General features: G+C 40.1%; 1 protein-coding gene across 1 annotated transcript in view; it reads right to left on the bottom strand.

Moving 5' to 3' along the window:
* LOC145397820 (BBSome complex member BBS7-like) overlaps nt 1-15816 on the bottom strand; it is a 115275-nt gene that overhangs the window by 68585 nt on the left and 30874 nt on the right. The window contains exon 9 of the mRNA XM_080270848.1: nt 10175-10260. Coding sequence (XP_080126974.1) covers nt 10175-10260 — 86 coding nt within the window. The remainder of the gene's footprint in view (nt 1-10174; nt 10261-15816) is intronic.

Below are 15816 nucleotides of genomic sequence, written 5' to 3'. Positions count from 1 at the left end.
AAGGGTGAGAAACTGACGAAGAGAGTGTATGTGAGTGAGGTGGTGGGAGGAAGAGGGAGGGGGAGGCCGAGGATGAGATGGAGAGATGGGGTGGAGAGATATGAGAGAGGGGTGTGTGAGTTGGAAGCAGGGCAGTGAAATGGCGGGGGACAGGGCGACTTGGAGGCGATTTGTTTGTGGCCACCTCAAACGGGATTGAGGCGTCTGGCAATAGATAGATAGATAGACAGACTTTCATTCATCATCCAATTCTACACTGCCCCATGAGAAGCATAGGAGCCCGGGGCTAGGCAAGTTGGTCCTGACATTTAAGATAAGGGTAACCAGCCTCACTCATCCCTGAGTGGCATTATGTGAGCAAAAAACCCGAACCAGCCCTTGGATATAAACCTTCACCAGCTCAATCCAATTGGAGCGCCGTAATTACCAACTAAACCACCTGGCGCCAAAATTTGGTTTTATGGTTACCACTCAGCGTAGTAAATGGTTTCCTGGTGTACAGGAAACCATCTGGCTTGTCACTCAGTGTAGAGTCACCCACAGGCAAAAGAACGAGGAAAGAAAGAGAGACGAGGGAGTGCAAAGTTACCCGTAGGCTGAAAGATGAGGAATGAATGAAGGAAAGACAAAAGAGGACGAAAGAAAAGAAGGATGGAGGAGAGGAATATATATATATATATATATATATCTATCTATCTATCTATAGCCCGACGCCCTAATCCCACAAAGGGTGGCCGCAGACAAAACGCCTCCAAGTCACTCTGTCACCCACCATTTGACTCCCCTCCCCCCAACTCATCCCCCACTCCCTCATATACCTCTCAACTCCATCCCTCCACCTCATCCTCGGTCTACCCCTCCCTCTCCCTCCCTCCACCTCACCTACATACACCCTCTTAGTCAGTCTTTCATTCTCCATTCTCTCCACATGTCCAAACCACCTCAGTGTATTTCTCCTAATCTTTTCAACCACATCCACATCTACCCCACAACGTTCCTTCACTTCTTCATTCGTCAACCTGTCCCTCCACGTCACTCCACATGCTCCTCTCAAATAACTCATTTCCACTGCTCTCACTCTTGACTTGTTCCCCTCTTGCAAGTTCCACGCCTCGCTTCCATATGTCAGGGTAGGGATCACAATACCATCATGCAGTGACTTCTTAACTTCCATACTCACCTCCCTATTTCTCATCACTGCTTTCAGTGTACCAACAACCTTTCTTCCCTGCTGTACCCTTTCACGTACTTCATCCCCCAAATATATATATATATATATACAGTATATATACATATACCGTATATATATACAGTAGACCCTAGTTATCCGTGGAGGTTAGGTTCCAGAGACCCCCACGGAAGGTAAATTTCGCAGATACAGTACTTAAGTCATCATCACAAAATGACATATTATTCCCACATAAGCTAAGCACATCCCTGAAAAAATATAAACATATTTTAAAATATCCTATCAATCTATCTACTGCCAGACACCATAATCCCTTAAGGGGTGGCCATTTGACTTTGAGTTATTTGTTTTAAGGGGAGGGGCACTAACCCTCCATCAACCCACTTGTTCACACGTAGGGAGCACGTATGGTTTGGTTATATGGTTACCACTCAGCGTTGTAATTGGTTTCTTGGCTTACAGGAAACCATTTGGCTTGTCACCCAATGTAAAGTCACCTGTAAAGGAAAGAAAAGCAATAAGAAGTGACAGGAAAGATGCGAGAAATAGGAAGAGAGGAGGGGAGGCACAGAAAAAGAATGATAAAGGCTAAGGAAGAAGAAGGCAGCACTACATCAAGTGAGTGGATGATGGTCGCCACCACCTACCACCAATTTTAAAATATTACAAATACATATTAACACTCGCCAAAAGACTGTGTGTTCTCTTCATAACATTCGAACAATGAGGACGATTGCTGTATGATGATGATGATTGCTGTTTAGATGACAATAATTGCTGTATATGATGATGATGATTGTAGTGCAGTTCCTACAGCGCCAATGTGGTGAGGTGACGAGATGTGTGGCTGCACCGTAAGTAAGCTGTGAGTCTAATCTGACCCTTTCGACAGGATGCCAGATAACACCTTATGCTCTCTCTTTTGCTTAAAAGGATTGCTTTTATCTTTTACTTGTTTCTTGCAAGCCATTTTTCACTTACACAGTGAAGTACAGTAGAGTTGTAAACACGAGAAGGGTGACGATGACGTAGGTAACAAACTAGTTCGTGTTTACAATAAGACTGGCGGAGTGGCGGGAATGCCCGTTGGTGTGGGTGTGCTAACTGTAGCCACAAAACAAGTGTGAGTTGCATGTCAATTTCAAATTTAGTTACAGTGTATAGAACAGTATTAAAATAATTTTGATCCGCGGAAACTTAAATCCGCGGACGCAAATTTCGTGGATAAGAAAGGTCTACTGTATATATATAGATAGACAGATAGATGGATAGATAGACAGATATATAAGATATATATATATATATATATATATATATATATATATATCCATCCATCATCTAATCTAGTGTTGCCCCATGATAAGCATAGGAGCCTGGGACTATGCATGTTGGTAAAGACATTTAACCCCTAGGGTATGCTATTCGATCGATTATACCAGTGTGAAAATTTGTATATGGGGTCAATTTTTCGATTCTCACAGAAGTAAAAAGTGTTATACCCAAGGTTTAGAGTTTGAATTTACACACTTTATACCACAAACCACAGCATCTTGAATCCAGCAACTTAATTAGACACCATGGTTTTCGCCACAAAAGATCCACCACTGACATACTCAATCTCCTGACTCATACCATCCATCAATCAGTCAACCTACATGGAGAAACTCATGCAATAGCCCTTGATATTTCTAAAGCTGTCCAAACTCCTTGCTACGGACTAACGTCTTTTGTTCCTCTGCTTTCCTCATATCTCAGCATCAGAAAAATAAGAGTAAAAGTAGATGATGTATATTCCAATTTCCACTCAATTAACACTAGCGTGCCACAGGGATCTGTTCCGGCGCCAACCCTGCTCCTGGTTCATATTAATGATCTCTTGTTTGTCACCCACAATCCCATCCATTCATATGCAGATGACTCAATACTTTATAGGTCATTCACACTTAGACACCCATTTACAAAGTCAAATATCTCTCATTCTCAACTCAATACAGCCATCTCCATAAATCAAGACTTATCTACGATCAATGAATGGGGACAAAATACCCTGTCTCATTTAATGCTAGTAAAAACAAATATATACAGTTTACTAACAGACAGATATTGCCAGATTCGTATATTACCTTCAATGCTATTAATATTCTCATCTCCAAAAGTAATGAAATTCTCGGCATCTCACTTAACAATGCCCTCAGCTGGACCTCTCATGTCAGATTACTTGCTAAAACCACCTCAAAGAAACTTGGATTATTGTACAGAGTACGTAACTTCTTCACAGACGAGCATTTAGCTATAATTTATTTGCGTCATGTGCAATCTCAGCTTGAATATTGCTCACCCTTTTGGAGTGGATGTCGAGAGGTTGCATTAAAACAACAAAACAAAATTCAGAACAAAGCTGCTGGAATTATTAATAACTCTGCTATTATAAATAAACTACCTCCCCTACAAGTAAGAAGGAATGTTGCCTCCCTTGCATTATTTTACAGATATTTTAATGGCAAATGCTCAAAGTTGCATCCACTGTGCCACCTCTCCATGCCTTCCCTTGTGCTATGCGGGCATCTGGTAGCGTTCATGACAGGAATGTCGCATAGCCATATTGCAGAACTTCTGCCTATCAGAATTCTATCACTCCCTGAACTGCATCTCTCTGGAACTCGCTTCCCCAGAGTTGTTTCCCTCCAAACTTCAACCTACAGCTGTTCAAGTCCAACTGTTATAGATATTTTATGATTAAGGGACACCAGTAATCTGGTGTAAGGATTATTTTTTTTATTCATTTGCCTTTCCTTTCTCTGTTCTGTTATGAAAAAACATTTTATATATATATATATATATATATATATATATATATATATATATATATATATATATATACTGTATTCACATACAGTATACTGTATACATGCATCTGTGTGTGTGTGTGTATTTACCTATTTGTATTTACCTATTTGTAGTATACAGGAATTGAGCAATGCTCGTGTTGTCCTGTCTCCATATCCACATTTATCAAGTCTACCTTTACACACATGAATGTTTTTCTCATGCACCACCTCTTTGTCTAAGTCGTTTCAAATATTTAAGAATATACCTAATTGTGATATACACGGAATATACTATGCTCGTGGGTTTCCGTCGCTGTTTCTCAATAAGTCGAATTTAACTTTAAACTCGTTTAAGTTTTTAGACTGGACGATCTCTTTGTCCAGGCTATTCCATAAGTCTATACTTCTGTAAGGAAAGCTATATTTCTTGATATCCTTCAAGCAGCTTGACTTTTTCAATTTCATTCCATGTCCTCTTGTTGCTCTCTTATCCCATACAAACAGATCTTCTTTGTCAATTTTATCTACTCCCACCATGGTCCTGAACACCGCAATCATGTCTCCCCTCTTTCTCCTTTCCTCTAACGAAGGCAAATCCAGTTTTTCCAGCCTCTCTCTGTATGACTGGTCTGTCAGACTGGGGACCATCTTGGTTGCTGTTCTTTGTATTCTCTCAATCTTGTTTATATCTTTCTTTTTGTGTGGGGACCACACTACCGCTGCATATTCTAACCTGGGGCGGATCATGGCCACTATCAATTTTTTCATCATTTCCTCATCCATATAATGAAATGCTACTCTTATGTTAGTCAAGAGTTTATAAGTCTCTCCAACTATCTTGTTAATGTGCTTTTCTGGTGACAAACTATCTTGGACAAGCACTCCCAAATCTTTCTCTTCTCTCCTTTTTGTGATTAATTCATTACCCAAAAAATAATTCAGTGATGGTCTCCTGGTACTTCTACCTATTTCCAATATTTTACATTTCTTTACATTAAATTTCATTTCCCACGTCCGGCTCCAATTGTGTATCCTATCCAAATCCTCCTGCAGTATTTTACAATCCTCCTCAACCTCTATCTTCCTCAAGATCTTTACATCATCAGCAAACAGACTTGCATAACTGTTCACTCCATCTACCATATCATTTACGTAAATCAGGAACATTACTGGCGCCAACACTGAGCCTTGAGGGACTCCACTTGTTACTTCCCTCCATCCAGACATCTCTTCCTTTATTACTGTCCTCATTTGTCTGTCTCTCAAAAAGTCTCTCATCCATTCCACAAGTTTCCCCTTTAGTCCTCCTATATATTCTAGTTTCCACATTAGTCTCTTATGAGGTACCTTGTCAAAGGCCTTCTCTAAGTCTAAGTACACACAATCCACCCAACCATCTCTCTCCTGTACCACATCAATCGCTCTGGAGTAAAAGCTCAACAAGTTAGAAACACATGACCTTCCATTTCTGAATCCAAACTGACATTCAGCCAAAATATTCATATCTTCCAGATATTTTATCCATCTGTCTTTCAGGATTCTCTCACACAATTTTGCGACCATGCTGGTTAGAGACACTGGTCTATAATTCAGGGGTTCTTTCCAATTTCCTCCCTTGTAAATTGGTACCACATTTGCCCTCTTCCATTCTTTTGGCACTTTCCCCTCTTCCAGTGAGCATACAATTAAGCTGTGAATTTTATCCGCCAGTTGTTCTCTGCATTCCTTCAGTACCCAATTAGAAATTCCATCAGGTCCTGGGGCTTTCCTTACATCTTGAGTTTCCAGTAATTTATACACTTCCTGTACCTCCACTTTTATATCTTTCATCACCGGAACATTTCTAATCACTCCCTCCCCTTCCACAAGCTCCTTTTCTTTAGTGAAAACTGACTGGAAACGTTTGTTCATTATTTCTGCTTGCATTGCCGCATCCTTAAAGACCTCTCCTTCTACTTTCAACTTGGTGATTCCTTCCTTTTGTTTCAGTTTGCCATTAACAAATCTATAAAACAGTTTGGGTTCATCCTTGCATTTGTCAATTATACCTTTTTCAAAATTCCTTTCTTCTTCTCTACGTATTCTTGTGTATTCATTTCTTGTTCTTCTATATTCTTCCTTTGTTCTGTCGTTACCTCTCTTTCTCCAATTGTTCCACGCCTTATCTCTCTCTTTTTTTGCTATCATACACCTTCTATTAAACCACTCCTTTTTCCTGTTTTCTTTCCCTCTTACTCTTGGTACAAATTTTTCCACTCCCAAATTATAGAGGTCTAGAAAGATATCCCACTTCCTCTGTATCTCTCTTGTTTCTCTGAATTTTCTCCAATCCGCATTTTCAAAAAAGTTTCTCAATCCTGTAAAATTTGCTTTCCCAAAGTTGTATCTTCCCTGTCTATGAAGCTCGTCTCTTGGCTCAACGTTTCCTATTAACATCTGGAACTCAATGACCAGGTGATCACTTTTTCCCAAAGGACAGAGATATTCCAATGATTCTATTACATCAGCTTCTTTGGTAAACAGTAAATCTAACCTTGCTGGTGTGTCCTCACCTCGAAACCGTGTCTCTTCTTTGACCAACTGCGTCATCACATTATTCATTATTATATTTAATAACATAGTGCCCCACGAATCCTCGCCGCCTCCCGAGCACCATTCCTCCCAGTTCACCTCTTTACAATTAAAGTCACCCACCAAAATTATATTATTGCTTTTCTCAATTATTTTTTGCAAGTAGCTAGCCATATCTGACAACATCTCATGGTATTCGTCATCCTTCCATGCTCTCGTCTTTGGGGGAACATACACTACCGCCATATCTCACTTAACATTCTCTCCAGTTTCTAATTTCATATATATCACTTCAGCCCTGCCTTCTCCCATTTCCACAGTATCTACATTTATGTTGTTCTTCACTGCTATCATCACTCCTCCTCCCTTTTTTTCTTTTCTGTCTTTTCTCCACAGTTTGTATTTACCATCTCCCAAATGAACATCAATATCTTCTCTTAATTTGGTCTCTACAAAGCACATGACATCAGGTTCATGTTCTCTTAAGAAATCATTAATTTCGATCCTTGTCGATATGAAACCATCAACATTAGTATATATCACCTTCAAATTATTTTTGACATTATTAATACTCTCTTCTCTCCTACTCTCTGTCCGTACCACTTCCTCAACTTCTGATCTTTCACAACCATCCCCCTTAGTTTCCTTCACTTCTATTTCCTTAAATACCATTTCCTTACTTTCATATCCAATACTCTCCAAAAAAAAGTATTACATTCTTCCTCTGTCCTCTTATCATTTTTTTCCTTTACTTCTTCCTTTAATGATTTTAAAACTTCTCTTTCTTCTTCATTCAGATCTTTTCTTATTATAATATTTTCCATCCCCGCCTCTTTGCTTAATTTCCAGGTCACTTTAAGTATCTCATTTATTACACTTTCTGATGTAAACTTGACTCTCATTGGTCTTGTTTCCCCTTTCTTGTAAGGCCCTATCCTCCTTACTTCCTCAATTTCTTTTACCCACTTGTCTCCTTCGGGGTCAATCTTGCCTAATATTCCTCTCACCATGTTCGTGTCTCTCTCGAGTCTTACGAACCGTGTGTGTGTGTGTGTGTGTGTGTGTGTGTGTGTGTGTGTGTGTGTGTGTGTGTGTGTGTGTGTGTGTGTGTGTGTGTGTGTTCTTACCTAATAGTATCTTTACATGAAGGAGTCAAGCTCGTACTGTCCCGTGTCTTAAACCATATTTATCGTACATTTCCTTAAATTTGTGAAATGTTTTGGCACACACTATTTCATTCGGTAGTGCATTCCACTGATAGTATGTGTGGGCATGCATGTTCCACATAATCCCTCTCAAAAATTTTTTCCTCTGTAAAAACTGATTGGAAATTCTTGTTTAGTGCTTCACAAACATCTTTCTCTTGTGTATAGGTGACTCCCTCGTCCGTAATGGATTGTATTTCATCTTTGATTTTGGTTTTGCTTCTGATGTAGCTGTAAAATAGCATTGGTTGATCACTACTTTTATTTATGATATCCTCCTCAAAATGTTTTTGGGCTTCCCTCCTTATTCTTGTATAATTGTTTCTTGCCTGTTTGTAATTATTATATGCCCTTTCACTATTGTGTCTTCTGTATCTATTCCTCAACAAATCTCTTTTTTCTTTTGATATTTTACATTCTGTACTGAATCATTTCTTTATTTTGTTTTCTGCTTCTTTGTGCTGTGGTATATACTTCTGGACTCCTCTTTCATAAAGTTCACAGAATTTTTTATATACAGTATAGCATTTAAATCTTGTCCTCTAAGCTCCTTTTCCCAATCAATTTCTAAGAAGTACAGTACTTCTTTAGGTCATGATACTTTCCCTTTTTATAGTTTAGGCTCTTTTTGTAACTTTCATTGCTGTTAACTATGTCATATGCTATCCTGAAGTTGCAATTTAGTACTGCATGGTCGCTTTTGCCGAATGGAGGGTTATACTCGTATATTAAACTGTCAATATCGTTTTCTTGCCTAGTAAATATGAGATGTAGCATTGAGGGTACATCGAGTCCTCTTTTTCTGGTGCTTTCTCTTACATGTTGTGTCAGGAAAAACTCTTGAACGAGATCCAGGAGCTTTTGGTCCCAACAGCTTTCTTGGCTTATTATATCTAGAGTATTCCAATTTATATTTGTATTAAAATATCATCATCATCATCATCTGGACCTCCTTTCCCACCCAACAGCAGGGTGAGGATATTAAAATCTCCAGTTAGTATAAATTATGTAGTCTATCTATCTATCTACTGCCAGACACCATAATCCCGCAAAGGGTGGCCATTTGACACCGAGTTAGTTGTTTTACAGGGAGGGGCACCAACCCTCCACCAACCCACTTGTTCACACGTAGGGAGCACGTATGGTTTGGTTATATGGTTACCACCCAGTGTTGTAAATGGTTTCTTGGCTTACAGGAAACCATTTGGCTTGTCACTCAATGTAAAGCCACTTGTAAAGGAAAGAGAAGGAATAAGAAGTGACAGGAAAGATAGGAGAAATAGGAAGACAGGAGGGCAGGCACAAAAAAGAATGATAACAGCTAAGGAAGTAGGAAGCACTACATCAAGTGAGTGGATGATGGTCGCCACCACCTACCACAAATTTTATGTAGTAATGCTCTTAAACTCTGAATTGTACTCTCCGCCAGGTCCTCATATTCGTCTCTTTCCCATGTGTTTGATCTGGGTGGTATGTACAAATTGGCTACAATTACTTTCCCTTCAGATGTATTCATCTCTACTGCAATCAGTTCTACTTGTGAGCGTACATCTAGTTCTATTTCTTTGACTTTTAGATTTTTCTTAGTTAATATTAAAATTACTCCTCCTTTTTTTAAGTTCCTATCTCTTCTCCATATATTATATTCCTCTAAATTTAGGATGTCATTTGATATCCTTGGTGTTAATTTTGTTTCAGTTAGGCACATTATATGTGGTTCATTTTCTCTGACATAATCATTCATCTCTAATAATTCAGATACCATTCCATCCACATTTGAGTACATCAACTTAATCATCTTGTGTGTGTGTGTGTGTGTGTGTGTGTGTGTGTGTGTAATGTAATTCACCGGGTCGGTCAGGATCACTTGATGGTCGTGATCATCAACTTTTACCCTCCCGGAAGGGAGCTGAGAGCTCATATAGTCCGATCTCAGGGCAAGGCTGTGACCTTCACACATGCACACACCCGTCCCCTTGCTCAAGGGGGACAGTAACCACCCACTTCGTCAGTGAAACTTTTCGCAACCCGAGCGAGGCGCGAACTCCCGTCCACCAGTTGGCAGGCGAGAACGTTACCACTGCATCAGCGAGCGGTGTGTGTGTGTGTGTGTGTGTGTGTGTGTGTGTGTGTGTGTGTGTGTGTGTGTGTGTGTGAATTAGATTTTTTTTCCTTGGTGACATCCACAATATTAACAATGGTAAATGTGGCCCAAAGCCTAAAAAAGGTTGGGGACCACTGCAATATGGAGTGCAGTCATCAATGATGCAAACAAGCCCAACACATTTCTCTGTCACATTCTGTAGAAATTATCATCCTATATTTTAGACTTACCCTCTCTTCTGTGACCTAAGGTTTAAGCATACATCTGTGAGACCCACCTGCCAAGCTGGACAAGGCCAATCTTGCCATCTGAAGTGCCATACAACAGCTGGTCACCATTTTCACCACCATCATTGTAAAACAGCTGTAAATATAACAACATCTGATTATCTCTAGTTATCATGCAGTGACACAGTACAGTGTGGAGTATTTTGAACTGAGTAATGAGCACAAAGTGGAATGTGATTACAAATGCAACAATGCGATCTCCTACACTACAGACAACTAAGTGATGGTATCTTATGACAGCCATGGTTAAGTCTGACTATGCCCCTGCATCTACTACACCAGATATCCACTGCCAAACTCAAGGTACCACTCACTTCACTACCTCTCTTGTGCACTCAAAGTTTGCATCCAATACTGTATTGTTAATTCTGTTCTCACCCCCATCTTTCCAACATACAGCACATGGCCAGTCCTCGATCTGTAACCAGCCAAATATCATGCCCACAGATCACGATGACTACCTTTTGATGTTTATTCAGATCTCTTTGATTTCATACTTTTTCTGCACTTCTGGACATTTTTCATCTAATTCTTTCATATCTCTGCCACCGGTATGAAATTATCTGTACATAAAAGATTCCTTGGCCATCCTTCTCTGAAATTTCATGATAATACTTCCACTACCATTATAAGCAGTGGGCTTAGGACTGATCCTTGATGTACTCTGACCTTGAACTTAATCACTGAACTGTAAGTTCCATCGACTCTAAAACTACCTCTAACACCTGCATACAGTACATCATCTTCCCAGCAATCCATTCATTTTCTCATTGTCCCCCTTCTTGCTTCCCTTGCAATTCTGTCAAAAACATTTTCCAGGTCCATAAAAAAAACAGTACAATCTCTTACCCTTAGTCAAATACTTCTTGTGTAGCTGTCTAACTATAAATATTGCATCTATGGTCTCCCGGCCAGGCACGGAAACAAACTGTAAATCAATATCCACTCTTTTACTTATTAATCTGTCAATTATACTTTCCATCATTTTCACTACATGTTCCATCAGCTTTAAATCTCTATAATTTCTTAATTCTAAGGCCTCATCCTTACTCTTATAGCAGCTCATGATTTGGCACCATGCAACCATGTACTCTTGAGCTTACTAGGTCAGTGACAAGTTCATTTCCCAGCTTATCCATGGCCTTCAACACTTCAGCCATGATGCTACATGGGTCTGCTGCTTTACTATTTTTCATTTAGTTACTGCATGGTTGGAACAAATAAAATATACACCCTGAGGATGGTAGACAGGACTCATTTACTTTAGATGGCAGGAGACCAAGAAGGAAAACTCTGAATTCGCTCTCAAGGTCTTTGGTAAGGACTAGAGTAAGGCCATAAAAAAATTAAAAAGCTACTCATTAATGGCACAGCAACAGTGCTGGAGCTACAAGTAATCCATTACAATGTTTAATCCCATCAAAAGGTGAAAATATATATATATATATATATATATATATATATATATATATATATATATATATATACTGTATATATATACTATATATATATATATATATATATATATATATATATATATATATATATATATACTACATATATATATATATATATATATATATATATATATATATATATATATATATATATATATATATATATATATATATATATATATATATATATATATATAATTGGAACCTGGAATGTAAGGGGAGCGAATGATGAGGTGAAAGAGAGAGAGATTGTCCAGGTGCTTAAGGATGCGAAAGTGGATGTATGTGGAATAACTGAAACAAAATGGAGAGGAGAAAGTGTGAGAGAATGGGAGTATGGATGGGGTATATGTGCAGGAGTAGGTGAGAATGAGAGGGCAAAGGAAGGAGTATGTATAGTTGTGAGTAAAAGATGGAAGAGGAGCCTAAGACAGTATGGATCAGTTGGGTCAAGGATTGTGTGGGTAAAGTTGAAAGTTGGAATACAAATGTGGGCGATTGTGTGTGTGTATGCACCAACGCAAGATCGTGCTAGAAGAGTGTGAGAAGAGTTCTGGACAAATGTAGAAGTGTGCATGGAAAAGTTTGGAAGGAATGAGAGAGTGTTTTTGATTGGTTATATGAATGGTAAAGTTGGGAATGTGAAGGTGGATGGAATAGTTGGTGAGTGGGGTGTGCCTGCTGAGATAGATGAGAATGGGAGTGCAATAGTGGACATTTGTGCTGGGAGGGGGTTGGTGATAGCCAATACCCTCTTCAGGCATAAAATGATTCACAGGTATACATGGCGAGTGATGAGAAGGGTGGGTGGTGAACTGAATGAAAGGAAGGCAATGACTGATTATGTGTGTGTGGATGAAAGGATGCGAAGATGTGTAATGGATGCAAGAGTGTATAGAGGTTGGGGGAGTGGACTTTCTGACCACTACTTGGTGATGGCCAGAATTAAAGTTCAAGTAAGTTGGAGGAATAGAAGAAGGGAAAGGCGAGAGGAAGGAGTAGTTGCAAGGAGAGTGGAAAGGTTACAAGAGGATGAGAAAAAGGCAGAGTATAAAAGAGAAGTGGAGGAACGATTGGGCAAATATGAATTGGAGCAGATGGGAGACGTGGAAGGTGTGTGTAGAATATTTACAGAAGAAATATGTGCAGCATGTGATGTGGTGTGTGGAAGGAAGAGAAGACGGAAGGGGGTGCAAGGAACAGCGTGGTGGACTGAAGAGGTGAAACAGGCTGTGGCACAAAAGAAGAAAGCATACAATGAATGGATGAGAAATAGGGGCGTGGAAGAGGTTGAGAGGCGGAAGAGAGAGTTATATGTAGAAAGGAAGAGAGAGGTGAAAAGATTAGTAAGAGAGAGTAAGAAGAGAGTGGATGAGGAATTTGGAAGGAATTTGAGTGTAAAGTGGAGGGACTGTAAGAAAATGTTCTGGAGAGAGGTGAAAAGAGTAAGACAGGGTGGAAGTGAAGTTAGCAGGGGAGTGAAAGATAAAAATGGTAGATTACTAGTGGAGAAGGGAGAAAAAGTGAGCAGATGGAGAGAACACTTTAAGGAATTGTTGAATGTAGAGGATGGAAGTAATGCGAGTATAAGTGGCTGGGGAATGGCTGGGAGAAGGAGGGAGGTGAGAAGACAGGAAGAAATCAGTAGGATAGAAGTTGTGGAAGCAATGAAGAAAGTTAAATCAGGGAAAGCCCCAGGAATTGATGGAGTGTGTGGTGAAATGCTGAAGCATGGGGGAGAGATAGTAGTAGAATGGATGTGGAAGATGTGCAGATTGGCCTGGGAGGAAGGTAGAGTCCCGGAGGATTGGAAGTCAGGTATAATTATTCCCTTGTACAAAGGAAAAGGGGAAAAAGAAGTGTGTGGTAACCATAGGGGCATTTGTCTTCTTAGTATAATAGGAAAAGTGTATGGTAGGATACTTATTGACAGAGTTAGAGAAAGGACAGAGAAATTAGTTGGAGAAGAACAGGGAGGCTTTAGGAAGGGAAGAGGTTGTGTAGATCAGATATTCATTCTCAGATCTTTAGTGGAAAAGTTTCTAGAGAAGGGAAAGAAGGTGTATGCGGCATTCATGGATTTGGAGAAAGCATATGACAGGGTGGATAGACAAGGATTGTGGAAAGTGTTAAGAATATATGGAGTAGATGGAAAGTTGTTGAATGCTGTGAAGAGTATGTACAATGGTGCGAAGGCTGCAGTGCGTGTGGATGGTGAACTAAGTGAATTTTTCTCTTTGAAGGTTGGGTTGAAACAGGGATGTGCCATGTCTCCATGGTTGTTCAATCTGTACATGGATGGGGTAATAAAAGAGGTTCAAGGTAGGGTAGTGGATGTTGGAGTGGCCATGGTGAGAGAGGATAGTGTTTGGAAACTCCCTGTACTGTTATTTGCAGATGATACTGTGTTGTTGAGTGAAGACGAAGGGGAGCTGCAAGGCTTGGTTGATGAGTTTGAGAGAGTGTGTAAGAAACGGAATCTACAGGTGAATGTAGGGAAGAGTAAAGTGATGGTCTTTGAGAGAGGTGAAGTCAGTGAATGTACAGCAAGGTTGGATGGTGAGGAATTGGAAAATGTGAGTACGTTTAAGTACTTGGGTAGTGTGATGAGTAAGGATGGAGGTTTGGAGGGTGAAGTGCTTGAAAGGGTACAGCAGGGAAGAAAGGTTGCTGGTTCCCTGAAAGCAGTGATAAGAAACAGGGAAGTGAGCATGGAAGTGCTAAAGTTACTACATGACAGTATTGTGATACCAACTCTAACGTACGGAAGTGAAGCTTGGACGTTGTTGGAAGGACACAAGTCAAGAGTGAGAGCAGTGGAAATGAGTTATTTAAGAGGAGCCTGTGGAGTCACATGGAGAGACAGGCTGACAAATGAGGATATAAAGGAGCGTTGTGGTGTTGATGTGGATGTGATAGGAAGCGTTATGAGGAACATACTGAGGTGGTTTGGCCATGTGGAGAGGATGGAGGGTGAAAGACTGACGAAGAGAGTGTATGTGAGTGAGGTGGAGGGGGAAAGAGGGAGGGGGAGGTCGAGGATGAGATGGAGGGATGGGGTGGAGAGGTATATGAGAGAGGGGGGTGTGAGCTGGGAGCAGGGGAGTGAAATGGCGGGGGACAGGGCGACTTGGAGGCGGTTTGTTTGTGGCCACCCCAAACGGGATTGAGGCGTCTGGCAATAGATAGATAGATATATATATATATATATATATATGCAAGCATGGCCAAAGCCTTAAAACAAACTAACTGTAAAATAAGGAAAACACAGGAGAGAATTTAATTTTTTTATTTCTCTAACACTTTAAAACTTAAATTCCTTTCTGTGCGTCCTCCATCCACTCGTTTTACTAAAGGTTAAGGGTTATTTCTTAAAATTTATAACAATCAAACATGACTTACGAATTTGTTACTAAACTTCCAAAATTTATTTCAAGCCTGTAAAGAGGTAGTGGAAAAAATAATTGGATACCGGCTTATAAGCCACTCACAACTGCTATAAAGTGCAGTAGGGATGGGGAGGAAAATCCCATATACTGTACTGTGAATCATTATCTGAGGGAAAGGATAAGCTCCACTGTGTTGCTGTTGTTGCTAAGCCCTGGTGTGTCTGACCATGCAGACTAATAGGCAGCTGCTTCTGTAGGGCCATCATACAGGTACTGTACGGTACATTCACCATGCATGGAACCTGCGCTCCTTCACTGATAACAGCGTCCCCCTTGGGTCAGACCAGGTTTCTTCCCACAGTAAGATCCTGGGAAATATGAGGAGGTGTGGCTCTTCGTAGGACACCACAACTGCTCCACCCAAGACACACAGCACCACCATGTGCAGGCTCTTCATCAGTGCTTCCAGTGTGTGCAAAGTCAGAAGATTCTTTGTGTCTCCAAGATTCTTTGATGGAATATTTTTGAACTATAACCCTTCTGGGAAATCTCATTAATCTGGCCATCAGAGCTCTATGTGACTTAGAGTCTTATGCAATACAATTCCCAAATCTGAAATGGTGGGGATCAAGAAGCTTTTGGAAAATGAATTTTCTTTGGAAGCTAGAACTGTATCATCAGTATCATTACTATGAATTATGGTAATCTCTCGATCATCCAGATGACCATTACCCGGATGCTGTGATTTGGCTGTTCCAAACCACTGCTCGTACATTTTTTTCCCAC

Source organism: Coenobita brevimanus, chromosome 43 (assembly GCF_032717465.1).
Source record: "Coenobita brevimanus isolate Jiangsu-jjx chromosome 43, ASM3271746v2, whole genome shotgun sequence".
Lineage (NCBI taxonomy): Eukaryota > Metazoa > Arthropoda > Malacostraca > Decapoda > Coenobitidae > Coenobita > Coenobita brevimanus.
The sequence above is the reverse complement of the archived record's forward strand: the minus strand, read 5'-3'. Positions and strand labels throughout refer to the sequence as shown.